Genomic DNA, 14,597 nt, shown 5'->3' on the forward strand with positions numbered 1-14,597 from the left:
TCCTCAGCCCCTCAGCTTGGCCACAGATGGTGGGCAGGGGGGTGGCTGCCTGGGGAGCAGGCGTGGCTGGAGCTGGCACAGGGGGCTCTGGATGGCCGGGTGCTGAGCTGCGGTGGGGAGGTCCCAGCTGTGAGCCTGCTCTCCACGTGGGAAGGGTTGGGTGTCCATGTGGATGGCGGTGGGTGCAGGGAGGGCGCCATGTTGGCGTCCTGGGGGGCGAGGCCAGTCTTCGTTGTGGGATCTCAGGGACACCCCTGGTCGATGCTGGAATCCCAACATCCGGCTTCTTTCCTTTGTTCCCTGTTAAATTGTTAATATTCCTGGGAGAGAGAACACATTAAGCTGCTATCAGTGTGAATGGATTTGTCAGCCTCTTTCCTGAGAGCATGTTTTGACAGATGCAGAGAGAGCAGAGGAGGAGGGCAGTGGGTGCCACTGAGCAGGCGAGGGGCTACCGGGAGAAGGCTGTGGGCACATAAAGAGCATTCGAGAGACTATTGAATACATGGATGGACGAATGAAAGATAAACTTGGTCCCCTTCAAGTTCTCTTCTTGAGGGGGCAGGAAAGAGTGGGAGGGGGTGGACATAGCCCCGTCAAGAGGTGGGCAAGGGTGGGGCAGGGCTGCACAGAGGAGAAAGTTTGGGATGGAGAAATCAGACCTCAGCACCAAGGGCTCCACCATGATCCTGAGGAGAGGGGTACCCCTGCCCCCAACCTGTAACAGGAGCCCACTCCTGGGTATGCATGCAGTATGGTGGGCCATGGATTTCTGATGTGGCTTGTGGTACCACCCCCAGTTTCTCCACCTTGGCCTTCCCACCTCCTCCACTGTGCTAAGCTCTAAAAGGAGGGATTGGCAGGGTGGGGTGGGACGATGTAATGTCAATAGCTACTCCAAACCCTGAGTTCATTTAATGAGATATTGCATAAAAAGGCCTCCCCAGATTGGGCCCTCAAGAACTAGTATCATCATCATCTTTGTTGTTCTTGTTATTATTGTTATCAGCTGCCTCCAAGCCAGGATAGGCAGTTTTTCCTCTCCTTCTGCCTCTCCTGAGCCAAGATGACCTCCAGCAACTGAGAAGATGCTCTAGGATCCACTGCCTCCTTGCAACCACCTTTCCCAAAGGCTCTCTGGGAGGGGCCTCAGGACCTGGAGACTGCCCGCTGGCCACCACACACACCAGTTGTTTGACCAGCCAGGGTACTAGCTCCCCCGAGCCTGAGAAGCAGGCTATGTATTATAGGCTTCCTATCCCTATTAGATAAGCTAGGAAGTGAAGAATGTTTGTCCATTTTATAGATAGAAAGATTAAGGCACAGATGGCCAACTCACAGGCTAAGGTCTTACTATCAACCAATAGAGTAGAGCCCAATTAGAACCAAGGATTCCTGACCAATCCAGTGCTTTTTTTTTCTGTTTTTCCTTTGGCCACGCTGCGCAGCTTGCGGGATCTTATTTCCCCGACCAGGGATCAAACCCAGGCCCCAGCCATGAGAGTGCCGAGTCCTAACCACTGGACTGCCTGGGAATTCCCTCCAGTGCTCTTTCTATAATCCTGTTCTGATGAGCCCGAATTCTCTCTGGTTCTTTGTGGATCTTTGGAAGGGGGCCATGTCAGTCTGAGCTGGGCTTCTGCAGGAATGATGTGGGTGCTGATCAGGGACAGGCTTTACCTGATCCCAGAGGGTTTGACTGATGCCAAGATGATCTTGCTGACATGATAACACAAGGTTTGATAAAAATCACTTTGCTGTCTTCAGGTTCTAATTTGACATTTTAATTAGATTTCCCTGTATTCAGGTATATCTAATTTTGTTTTAGGCTGTTTCCTAGAAGGTAGTGGCCATTTCTATGGAATTGGCTTTAGGGCCTCAGCCCAGAGTCTCATGTCAGGCCTCCAGGGAAGCCATGGGGACAGGGGGAAAGGAGTAAATGCTTTGGCTTCAAACAAACGTGGGTTCAAATATTGGCTCTGGTATTTACTAGCTATGTGACCTGGGCAAAGTCACTTCACCCGGGGTACCCATTTCCTCATCTGTAAAATAAGGTGAGTAATGGCTGCCTCATAGAACTGGTGTGAGGATTGAAGGTGTCGTATGTAAAGGGGCTGGCACTTGTAAGAGCTCAAGAAAGTGTGGCTGGGATATTGGAGATCACAGGGTCGGGTCTGGGCTGGTCAGTGGCCTCTTTGTTGTTGACCTGGGGCAGCCACCTTGCCCCCTCTGAGTTTCCTGGGTGATTCATTGTTCTTATGGCTCTTTGGGTTGGGTCTGGTAAACAATTCCAGAATTCCCTTTCTTCCCTTTTAGAGACAGAGGGAGTTCCCGTATAGGTGAGTCTCAGGGAAGAGGGCTCTGGAGTAGATATCATGCCTGAATCCTTGTCTAGGCTCATGGCTCTGCCATGCGTGGCTTTGGGCAATCTCTTCACCTCTCTGGGCCTCACAAATATGGATGCCTTGGCCTGTAGGATGTCTTACAGCTCTACAATGTTAGGATCCTATCCTTGGGTGTCAGTCCTAATCCTGGGGGAGCTGTTTTCTTCATAGTTGGTGGGAAGCCCTGTCCCTTCATCTCACCTCCAAAGGCTCATCACCTGGCCTTGGACCTTCTGCCGATAATGTTCCCCAGCTCTTCTCAGTCCCACAGATCCCACAGATACAGACCGATCAGAGCCTTCCTGAGTACCTGCCTCCCATTCTGCCTTCAGGGAGCAGTGCTGTGCTGGTACCACAAGGTGGCTTATGAGTGTGTTGGATTCCCCCATCTCTACCAGCTCTCTCAGCCCCACACCACATAAACATACAATCTAAGAAGACAATAGGAAGGCACTTTTTGAGGGGCAAGTGCAGCATTAGGACAAGGCCCTTAGCTCCTCTTCAAACCCGACAGCCACTCCTGAACCTGTGCTCTCTATACATGTGGCAGCTTCCAAAGGAGCCAAACCTTGGGCCACGCCCTGGAGCCACGGCCCCTGCCAGACCTGACCCTAGTGCCCTGTGTCTGCACTGACCGGCCTGCTACAAAAGCACCTTGGTTCTGATGTCACAGAACCATGCAATGGCAGGGCTGTCAGGAACCTTCAGGGACCATCTGTCCTATATTCTTTTTGAACAGATAAGAAACTAAGGCCAGAAATGGCAAATGACTTGCCCAAGGTCACACAGTTAGTAACAGCCAGAGCCAGGCCTTAAACCTGGATTTTCTGACTCTGAGTGCTCTTTTTATGTCATCAGGCTGGCCAGGAGGGTCTCTCCCGCCTGCCATCACCTGACCCCAACAGGCTTTTGAGTTACCACTCCAGAAGCCTGAGAGGAGGGGGAGGGTCTGGGCCCACTCCTGGGCGCCTTGCCTGGGGGCACTGGTGCCTGGCTCCTGGCTCCAGAAGTGGCTCCAAGGGGCTGGGTGGGAAGCAGGAGGCCGTTAGGACCCAGAAGCTCTCAGCGCATCCTGCTCTGCCGGCTGCCTCTCACTGATCACTGCAGTGGTTCAGGCTTCAGCAGCCTTGGAGAAGCATCAGCTGAGAGGAGCTATCACATGGGAGCCGGGAGCTGCTCAGCAAAGGTAGGAGTTGCCGACTAGGCCGGGAACGGGGGCAAGACCCAGGCCTGGTTGTGAATGCTGAGGTCCTGTACAGAAGGGTACAGCCCATCCTACTTTACAGTGGGCAGTTTTGTCAGGGGATGGGCCCCCAGGTATCCCGAAGGCAATATTGGGGTGTGGGCATCTCTGAAGCCTAGAGATGGGGGTTGATCTGCTGCCAGCAGGAGTACCCACATCCTGCAGGCAGACAGGGTTCCCCATCTATCTTGCTCTATGTCATAGAAATGGGTCCCCTTCATCCTAGGAATGAATCCTTTGGCATCCAGGCCGACGGGCAACTCTGTGTCCTGGGCATGGGCAGCTCTCCTGGGGAGAGGTGCTGTAGCCCCCTGAAAATCTTTCCTGGCTTAGGAGGGACACGCTCTTGTCTGAAGGAAGGCCAGTCTCAGGTCCTTGGGATGGAGGCTCTGTATCTAAGAAACAGGTGTATGTGAATCCCAACACCTCTGTGGCCTTGGGCTGGGCACTTATGTACATCTTGCATCCTGAGACATGGCTGTTTGTAACTTGACCATAACCCTGTTAGAGGCCCAGACCTCAGCTCCTAGGGTGGCAAAGCCTTCCAGGTACTGAGAAGTCCTAGAGGTGAGGGAAGGGTTGCTGGAAGGGAGCAGGGGGAGGACAAGAGTGTCCGAGAAGGCATGATGATATGAGCTAGGAATGGAGTGAGGCTCCCTGGGCTTCCCCTGTGAAACCGTTACCCACAGCCCTCCCAGGCTTTACCCTGGTCCATCAGTGAGGAAGTGCTGGGGAGCAGGTATATTGGCTCTTCTGTTAGGAGGTAAATGGGAATACTGGAATTTAGGGGTCAGTGCAGAGATACTGGCAAGGCTGAGGGGGTGAAAAAGAGAAATGTCCAATGCCTTCTTGCCTAGGGCTCCATCATGGCTGCACAGCACCCCTCCATCTCCACGTGGAAACCATGTCTGCTTCCCGCAGTCTGGGACCCTGGGTGAGCCCTGCTGGCAGACACTTGATGTCCATGCAGACATGGTGGGCCTTGACTCCTTTAGCTTCCAGGGCCTCAGAGTCACGTCTTCTGGGCCCCACTCCCAGGTAGAAGGAATGCAGGAGTCATGGCACAGAGAGTAGGGGGCAATGTTGCCTCCCCTGGTGTTCCGTTCTACATTTTTTTCTGGCAGATTGTCTTATGAGAAGGGTCTGCACTTTTGGGCCCTCTCTTCACCTTCTCTGCAGACCCAGTGGCTATGTGACATGTGCTGTCTCTCATCCCCGGGGGGAGGCACGTCTCTAGGTAGTTGTTCAAAGTTAGGGCTGCCTCAAGTCCAGGAGCCCGAGTTACTCGTTCCAGAAGACAGGCCCCTGGCTGACACACAAGTGATGGACTGAGTGTTCTTGGAGTATGTCCTAGGGGGCAGAGATTCAACTGATCAATCTGAGTTTGATTCAGGTCACAAAATTGTACTGAGCACCTATCGCATGCATGGCATGCTAGAAGTTAAATTAGTGCAAGGTTGGTGGTAACGCCAAAAACCAAGGGTGATTGTAAGGCTGTAGCAATTGAGGGGCAAGAGGACCCATCTACCCCAAGTGGGCCCCTTTACTGCAGTCAGAGAAATGATGGGTTTTTAACTGAGCAGCCACCAGGCCCTCCAGAGCCCAGGAACTCACTGAGCCATCAAATATTGTCATATAGGGGAACCTTAGAGGTTGTCCAGTTCAAACCTCCCATTTTACAGATGAGGAAACTGACCCAGGAAACTTCTGGCTTGTCTGCAGAAAGCCCATCAGACTTGGCATGTCCACAGTTTGCCTCTAATTTTGAAACCTTAGTACACTATGCTGAGGGAATCTGGACTTCAAGAATGGCATATGGAAATCAAAAAAAAAAATTAAAATTATAGCTGACCCTTGAACAATGTGAGGGTTAGTGGCGCTGACCCATTGAGCAGTGGAAAATCCAGTTACAATCTATAGTTGGTCTTCCGTCTTGCAATTCTTCTGAATCTGCAGTTCCACATCTGCAGATTCAACCTACCGCTGATGGGATCCTGTAGTACTGTAGTATTTACTATTGAAAAAAATCTGCATTTAAGTGGACTCCTACAATTCAAACTCATGTTGTTCAAGGGTCAACTGTACATTGGGCAACTTATTTCAATTCTGTGCAAACTCAGCATGGATAATGAGACACGTAAAACAGCTTTGAGCAGGAGAAATGAGAGACACTGAACACTCAGACTCCGCCCCTTGCCAGTTTCTTCCAGTTTTCCCCTCTGCTTTATGCTCACCCACCTCCGCCCCTCCGTACCTCTTACACAGATGCCTACTCCTCCCTCCTTGTTCTGGGACTGTGGGAACAGTCCAGGAACAGGAGGGTTTTGGCCAGGGGTCCGGTGATGATCCGCTCCAATGACCCAAGATCCAGGGCCCTGGGAAGTGGGAGGTTAGGAGGAGCTCCTCTCCCACCTGTCGGGGAACAGTGACCTTGGGAAGTTAATGAGTGGGTGGAGAAGGGCAGCTTTCCTATGACTTACGCCCTTCTGGCTTTGGGAGCAGTGGAGGCCGGATGAGCTGAGCTCCCAGTTTCCCTCCACCTGGGAGGTTTTGTTTTCACTGGTCCTTGTCAACGCTCCCAAAGTGGCAGCTCTTTGTCTTGGGGATGGTGATGTCCGAGCACACTAATGCACCATCCTTCCCCTTTTCAGGTAATCTCTGTCTAGTGGTGAGAGACATTTTTAGAGACGGTTCAAATTCAACAACTATTTACTGAATGTCTATTATGTTGCAGCCACTGTGGAGGGCACCATCAAACACAGTATGGCACGGTGGGCTGGAGTACTGGCCCTGGAGCCAGGCCTCCCGGGAGCGTACCTGGACCTTGCTACTTACTGGCTGTGTGACCTTTGGTAAGTTACTTTATCTCTGCAAGCCCCAGTTTTATCGATTGCAAAATGGGGATAAGAATAACATCTACCTCATAGGGTTGCATAAGGATTAAAATGAGTTAATGTACGTAGAGTGCTCAGAACAGGGCCTGGTATGTGGAAAGCATCATAGACATGTTACTGCTTATCATTAGCATTTTTATTAATAAATCCTGCAGCATCTTCCAAACAGTTGTGAAGTAGGTACTATTCCCTTCATTTTACAGATGCCTTTATGAGGAAACTGAAGTTCAGAAGAGTTAGTAGTTCCCAGACCTAGGACTGGAAACCAGATCTCGTGCTCCTTCTTCTCCCCAACAGCTCCTGCCATTCTGAGGAGACAAGAAATCAGGAAATTTACATAAGCAACCTTAAAACTGGGGCACTATCCCAGAGCTCAGCAGGACCCTGGGAAAGGGAGACAGAGGATTTAGAGTCCCTGGATAACAGTCCTTGAAAGGGGAGAAGGGTGCGGAGAAGAGAGGAAAGGAGCTGGAGACCACTCAGAAGACGGAGTGTTGAGTGGGCAAGGCTCCCGCATCTCTCACGCTCCTGCTTCCTTGCAGTCACCAAGGTGGACCCGGAGCTGCCTCCTGAGCCCTCAGTCCCCGGCCTTGAGGGCTGGCAACAAGAGCTTGCCCGAGAGGCTCCAGCAGGAGGCGCTCTCTCCCCACCCCAACCCGCACACACAAAATTGGGAAGCCTGGGCCTGGGCTTGCCATCCCAGGGTCACTGGACTAGGATGGGGGATGGGCCTGTGACAGGAGGTGCCCTGGGTGTCCTCTTTCGGCCCCATGGAGTCCTCCCCCATCCCCCCGTCATCAGGGAACTCTTCCATTCTGGGGAGGGTCCCTCAAACCCCAGGTCCCTCTACTGCCAGTGGGGTCCCGGAGGTAGGGCTGCGGGACGTGGCTTCAGAATCTGTGGCCCTCTTCTTCATGCTCCTGCTGGACTTGACCGCTGTGGCTGGCAATGCTGCTGTGATGGCTGTTATCGCCAAGACACCCGCCCTTCGAAAATTTGTCTTTGTCTTCCACCTCTGCCTGGTGGACCTGCTGGCTGCCCTGACCCTCATGCCCCTGGCCATGCTCTCCAGCTCCGCCCTCTTTGACCATGACCTCTTTGGGGAGGTTGCCTGCCGCCTCTACTTGTTCCTGAGCGTATGCTTTGTTAGCCTGGCCATTCTCTCGGTGTCGGCCATCAACGTGGAGCGCTACTATTATGTGGTCCACCCCATGCGCTACGAGGTGCGCATGACGCTGCGGCTGGTGGCCTCTGTTCTGGTGGGTGTGTGGGTAAAGGCCTTGGCCATGGCTTCTGTGCCAGTGTTGGGAAGGGTCTCCCTGGAGGAGGGAGCTCCCAGTGTTCCCCCAGGCTGCTCACTCCAATGGAGCCACGGTGCCTACTGCCAGCTTTTTGTGGTGGTCTTTGCTGTCCTTTACTTCTTGTTGCCCCTGCTCCTCATCCTAGTGGTCTACTGCAGCATGTTCCGAGTAGCCCGAGTGGCTGCCATGCAGCACGGACCGCTGCCCACGTGGATGGAGACCCCCCGGCAACGCTCCGAGTCTCTCAGCAGCCGCTCCACCATGGTCACCAGCTCGGGGGCCCCCCAGACCACCCCGCACCGGACGTTTGGGGGAGGGAAGGCAGCAGTGGTCCTCCTGGCTGTAGGGGGACAGTTCCTGCTCTGTTGGTTGCCCTACTTTTCTTTTCACCTCTACGTTGCCCTGAGTGCTCAGCCCATTTTGACTGGGCAGGTGGAGAATGTGGTGACCTGGATTGGCTACTTCTGCTTCACTTCCAACCCTTTCTTCTATGGATGTCTCAATCGGCAGATCCGGGGCGAGCTCAGCAAGCAGTTTGTCTGCTTCTTCAAGCAGGCGCCGGAGGAGGAGCTGAGGCTGCCTAGCCGGGAGGGCTCCATTGAGGAGAACTTCCTGCAGTTTCTTCAGGGCACTGGCTGTCCCACGGAGTCCTGGGTTTCCCGACCTGTACCCAGCCCCAAGCAGGAGCCACCTGCTGTTGACTTTCGAATCCCAGGCCAGATAGCTGAGGAGACCTCTGAGTTCCTGGAGCAACAACTCACCAGCGACATCATCATGTCGGACAGCTACCTCCGTCCTGCCCCCTCACCACGACTGGAGTCCTGATGGGCTGCTGGACACTTGGAGGGAGATGGGGCTGGGGGCCGGTTATGACTGCAAGGAACTCCTTGTGGGATCACCTTTTCCCAGCTAGCTGGGGCTGGGGTCTCTGCACACAGCTTTCGCTTAGTGTTTTCTGGGTTAGGAACAGAGCCAACTGGATGGATATGTGGCAAAAGCCTTGGACATGGCTGTGAGCCTTGACTACTGGGGGAGGGAACCTGGTGAGATGGTGACGAGATTAAAGGGTCAAGAAGGTGAGATGATGCCTCTCAACCAAAGAACTTTCCATGACTTAGGAAGCAGGGAAACCCTAAGGGTACGAGTTGGAAGATATAGGGCAGCAGACCAGGCTTGGAGTTATTCTGGGGACCCTTTAGGATCTTTCATTTTTCAGTGTAATTGTCCAGGGCAGAAATTGCACTCAAGCAAGGTAAGAAAATGACCCATGTCTTCTCATTTCCTTGCTAGGTTTAAAAACAACTAAATTACAGCCAAGTGTTTCCTTTGAGTTAATAGATTTTTTTTTCTAGTTTTAAACCTGAGATTTCCTTAAAGTGAGAGGACCAGCTGGGTATATTCCTTTCTTGAGTTTGGCCAAGCAAGGGGAAGTAGCAATCAGGGCACACAGAGTAGAAGAGAGGAAAGCTGACTGCAGCTCTCTCTCTCCCACCCTCCAGGAACAGCCGTTCTGTTGTATTTTTCAGTTTCTCTTTTGGACATGGGAGATCAAGTTTGGGGCTTGATCTTAGCAGAGGCAAGAATAAAGCAGGATGGTTTTTCTCTTTGTCTTTTAGGATGAAGAAGTGGAAAGATTGGGGGTTGGATGGCTGAAGGTGGGGGTTAGCATTTGAATCGCTAAGGTGGTTGGATACAGAGAGGCCTGTAATAACCCTGACCAATAATACTGTAAATCTTTTTTTTCCAGAGCTGGCCTCCCTGATCTCTCTCCTCATGGCAGTGACCCATCGCCAGACCTCTGGACAATCGGGTACAAGAGACTAAGGTTGGGAATGGGAAAGGTGGGGTTTCCATGGTTCATTAAATGCCTCCCTACTCCCATTCGTCGCTCTCAAAATTAGCTTCAGTGACAAAGACTTAAATCTCTCTCCTATCTGCAGCCCTGGGTTGGAGAGAGGGCACGGGAGTTGGGCTCAGCTGTTCACTGATTGAGACTGTAGGAACTGTGTTGGGTGGTCTTGGTGGTGGTATATTCAAGGGAGGGGGAATAATCACAAACTGGACAGGACACCCATCTGGGACTACCCGTCCGTCCACTTCCCTCAATTCAATCAGGTCACATTAGAGAGTTGAGGCAGGACCACATGGTGGTGTGATCTGTATTTGAACAAATTCCTGGCTTAAATGAGCATCAAAGAGGAAGATGGCTTGGTGGGAGTGGGATAGTTTCCCCTCTGAACAGTTAATAAATAATTTTTATTATAAAAAGTTATGCTGATATCAACATTGACTCCTTCAGTTCAACTCAGTGCATGATAGTTGAATACCCTATTCTCTGGGACTCACACAGAGGATTTGGAGTCACTGCCTTCAAGGAGTTCACAGTCTAATTTGATCAGGTATTTGTATTTTGACAGAGCATTTACATACGGTAAAGCACTATGGAATGTGTTAAGAGAAATATATTGAGGAATATGTTCCTGGTTCTAACTTCTGAGAGTTCAGCCTATTGCAGCAAGATGCCTATATGGAGGCTTCCTGCAGATTGAAAAGTATGGGGGCTGTAGATGAAACTCCAGTTGAAGAAAATAATTTATTACACGAAACTGGGCAGCTTCTCCTCCTCAGATCTAGGAAATTTTCCAGGTTTCTGTCTTCCTACCACTAGACTTACTCTAGTCCAGTGCTTATTACATTGAGGAAATCCCTTAGATAATATATACACCGAGGAGAGTCTTTTGCGATTGAAATGCATGTTCTTCTCCTCTCTCTCCTCCTTTTAAAGATAAATTCGTAAGGGAGGAATCTCATTCCTAGATAGGGGAAAAACTTCTTCCAAACACCGCTGATGAGCTAGCAGACCCTAAACATTGCCAGCAGGTGGCAGTGTGAGCCCAGTGGCGCTAGGAAAGATGAGTGCAGGTGGGGAGGGGGAGGGGGGGACATTAAACACTGCCTGGCAGCCATTTTGTTAACTTATTTTGCCTTTTTGTTTGACTTTGCCCTCCAACTTTTCCTTCACATATATCAAAGGAGAAAATCTTAAGTACAAGAATATGGCTAATTCAGGCTGAAGTTTCCTGACACTGTGATCTCACTGGTGTTTATTACAGAATTTGACATATGCTGGTTCATTTGCCATTTATTTTTCCCAGAGTGGATCATGAAGGAAATAAAAATTTTCTCTTCTATTATGCTGAGAACTTTCCCAACAATTTGTCATGACCACCTTCCAGGGGTTTTCTAATCACCAGGATCACTTGGTAAAGTTCCATATGTAATTCTTAGCTGTGAAAGCCATTCCTGGACAAAATTTGACCTCTAAATCCACTGAAGAAATCAACAGGTTGAGGAAACTGTGCTCTCAAGTTATTTTTTTCCCCGCACCCTCGTGGTGTTGGGGTAACTCTCAATCCTAGATGAAAACCTTCTGTTGTCAGGTCTCCCAGGTAACACCTTATAGTAGCATGGTAGAAAAGGAGTGAATCTGGAGTCAGATCTACTTACTCACTGTGTGAACTTGGGAAAGATGCTTAATTTCTCTGAGCCTATTTCCTCATCTGTAAAAATGGGGATAACATTAACCTACCTCACAGGGTTGTTGTGAGGAATAAAAGAGATGACACATGGAAGCACCTAGCCATACCTGGCAAATAGGTACTCAATAAATATTGGTTTTTCTTCCCTTTCCTCTTGCCCTTTTTCCCCATAAGTATTGATTATGGGAAAGCAGTCCCTTTTATTCTAATGGTCACTTGGAAAAGAGTAGGAGACTTCGAACTTTGAAGAACTGGCAATAATAAATTATGGTGGATGAGGCTGTTTAAGGTGGCTCTCAAGAAATTCCTCTAATGATCATCAATCACCATATAGACCTTTCTGTTTGGACCGTATATTCTAAGGTTTAGGTTCTGTTGGGGAGATAATATTTAATCGTAGGGAAAGGTTTTTGGGGGCTACAAGAGTTACCCTCCCTAGAATATATGGTGAGAGTACTTGTGGGGCCATTTGGAAGTAAAGGTAATTTAGGGCTACTTTCACTGTAGTATCCAGGATTATGAGTAAAAAGGCTATCAGTCTGGGGCTTTTATAGGGGATTTATCAACTTTCAGGTGATGCTATGGCTGAGAGGCAAATTTTACCAGAACTTCCCTTTTCATGTGGTACCACAATAGATAATTTTAATAGGAGATTCACAGGATGCACTGGTTTGTTTTAGGGTGTGGAACTTTGGTTGACTAATCCTGGTAGAAGTCCTAAGCCCTTAACGCAGGACGGTATGTGAGCGCTAAAACTGGCTTATGTTGGGGAAAGACAGCATGGAAATTTTATGGAGAAACTACATTCTTACCTTTCAAGTAAAGTAAGATCTGTTAGCGATTTCAAGTGACCCTTTACCAACGTAGTAGCTGGGCAACTCTCAAGTTCACTGGGTACATTTTGAGAGCAGGAGGCGGTGGGCCAGAGGAGAGGGCAGAAAGGGATCGATAATGTCCCAGGCATGGTCGGTCTTACTTATTTCAGATGTGGAGCGTGGCCAGAGCCCAGACTCAGTAACTCTCATCCTATAGATCTGACTGAGACAACTCCGGCCGAGAAAGTGTCCTACACTTGGGCAGAGGCCCCGGACCTCCACAGCCAGAGTCCAACTGGGTTTTCTGGCCAGTGAGAAATTCCCAGCAGAGATTCCCGTGTGGGCTGCGGCCTTTTATTTGGGAATTCCCATCCCCCACGCCAATCTGAAGCCGCCTGTGTGACCTCGGGAGGGTGTCTTGAGCCGGAGAAGCCAGTCCCTGCTTTTTCCACACTTATCCAAATAAGGCAGCCGAAAAGGTGAAAGGGGACTAAGGTCGAGCGGCGCCCGGCGAGCTCGACAGGGCAGCCCTACACCACGGAACGGCCGTTTGACCTCCTCGTTCCTCTCTTCGTTCTCCCGCTCCCGGTTGTTCCTCCTTTACCCTAGCTAGACTGGGCCGAGAAGTAACGGCCGCGGGCGTTGCCGGAAGTGTCGTAAAACGCCGGATATCCGGTTCCTCTGGGCGCTCAGGGAGCTGACGGAGAGGGCCGCCGCCCAACAGTAGACGCTGTCTCCGCCGGCCCAGCCGCCGTCTCCGCGGTGTGTGAGTGAGCCCGGGCCTGGTCCCCTCTCCCTCCGCCGCCATGGGCTGCACTTTGAGCGCCGAAGACAAGGCGGCGGTGGAGCGAAGCAAGATGATCGACCGCAACTTGCGGGAGGACGGGGAGAAAGCGGCCAAAGAAGTGAAGCTGCTGCTACTCGGTGAGGGGCTAGGGGCGGGGCTGGCGGGGTGTTCCCGAGGGCCCAGGCACTTGGGAGTCCTGGGCGGGGGCGTCAGGCCGGGCCGGAGGAGAGGACCCCAACGAATCTGGAGGGCGTGACGGACGTGGGGCGGGGTGTGGGGGGTTGGTGGCTGAGGCCGGAGGGCGTGATGAGGGGGGTGGGGTTTTGGGGTGGTAGGAATTAGGCTGGAGAGAGGGTGTGCCTCCATGCTGGAATTGGGTTCAGCGAAGAGAGCTTGGAAGTGTGGTCCAGTAGGACATTGAGACTGTATTAGGAATATGGGAAAAGCTCATAAAGGAAGAGCTGATGTTAGGGAAGGTTTTGCAAGGGAGGGGTTGGAGTGAGTTGGTAGCGAGGACGGGAGAGTGTGTTGGGCTTGTATACTGGCTTGTTGTGAGTTTGGAGCGTGGTGGTACTTTATGACAGGTTAGATAGAGTTAGGAGGCTTGAATAATTAATATAAATAGAGAGGGGGCAGAGACAGAGTGGTCACATAGGACCTTGTCATTTATTAGAGAGTGGGCATTTTGAACTATCGGTAAGGTGGAGGAACTCTGGGTTATCCAGGAAGGTGTGTGGTTGAAATAAATGACAAGTTCTCAGGTATAAAGGAAAAGAGTTTGGGTGCAGAAGCTCTGTGTACTTATCCACGTTTTTCTATTATTTTTATTCTCTTAAGGTTTTATAACTCCTTTCCTTGTTTTTATAAAGTGGGAGGTTGTGTGAGCTGAGGAGATTTAAGGACTTGCTGGTTTGGGGTTTGTGGCATAAGATGTGATGATAATAGATTACACAGTGGGAGTTGCTGAATAGTTGCTAGGGATGTTGTGCAGTGGGACTGCAGTTATTTTAGGATAAGATAAATATTGGACATATTTACTGTAAAGGGTGTGACAGGGACAGATTTCTGGTGAGCTGTTCTTTTATTTTTTTTAAATATTGGCTTCAGGAATTACTTTTATTTTACCTGACATTTGTTTTAAGTAGCTTTTATGTACAGTCAGATGCATTTTACTCAGCATGGTTAGTTTTAGAATTTTTGAGAGACTGGTTTCTAGAGGCTCAGTAAATCACATAAAGTACCCTGGCATCAGCCTACCGAAAGATCAAGCCACATTTCTTCACCTTTAGTATTTTCTAGGGATCTGTTAGGGAAGACTAAATAGGAGTAATGGTTTCTGTAAGCAATAGAACTTTACTTTTTAAAACAAGTGATTTTTGGGAAAAAGAAGTTGCTTTAGGAGAAGTGCCAAATTTTTATGGTGTAAAGCTCCAAAGGACACAATGCACCACCATAACCCAGGGTTTATTTTGTACTCCAGGGTGTTCTGGGTGGCCATGCTAGTCTTTTCATGTTAACATGTTTGATGGTTTGTAGATTGCAGAAGCCCTGGTAACAGCTTTTTGGATAAAGAGGGAAAGTTATGCATTGGAGCATGAGCTTTCAGTTTGAATACCCGATCTTACAGAACGTAT

General features: G+C 50.3%; 2 protein-coding genes across 2 annotated transcripts in view; both read left to right on the forward strand.

Moving 5' to 3' along the window:
- Window positions 1–7,276: 7,276 nt before the first annotated feature.
- Window positions 7,277–8,647, forward strand: GPR61 (G protein-coupled receptor 61). Its single transcript, XM_068538113.1, has one exon. The coding sequence runs from the start codon at window positions 7,292–7,294 to the stop codon at window positions 8,645–8,647; it is 1,356 nt and encodes a 451-aa protein (XP_068394214.1). The 5' UTR covers window positions 7,277–7,291.
- A 4,217-nt stretch (window positions 8,648–12,864) lies between these two features.
- Window positions 12,865–14,597, forward strand: part of GNAI3 (G protein subunit alpha i3) — a 38,501-nt gene continuing 36,768 nt past the window's right edge. Inside the window, exon 1 of the mRNA XM_068540442.1 lies at window positions 12,865–13,100. Coding sequence (XP_068396543.1) covers window positions 12,983–13,100 — 118 coding nt within the window. The 5' untranslated portion in view covers window positions 12,865–12,982. The remainder of the gene's footprint in view (window positions 13,101–14,597) is intronic.

This window comes from Eschrichtius robustus, chromosome 3 (genome assembly GCF_028021215.1).
Source record: "Eschrichtius robustus isolate mEscRob2 chromosome 3, mEscRob2.pri, whole genome shotgun sequence".
Taxonomy (NCBI): domain Eukaryota; kingdom Metazoa; phylum Chordata; class Mammalia; order Artiodactyla; family Eschrichtiidae; genus Eschrichtius; species Eschrichtius robustus.

What these genes read in the sequence shown, in the direction of transcription:
- GPR61 (XM_068538113.1), top strand. Translation starts at nt 7,292, where the DNA reads ATGGAGTCCTCCCCCATCCCCCCGTCATCAGGGAACTCTTCCATTCTG.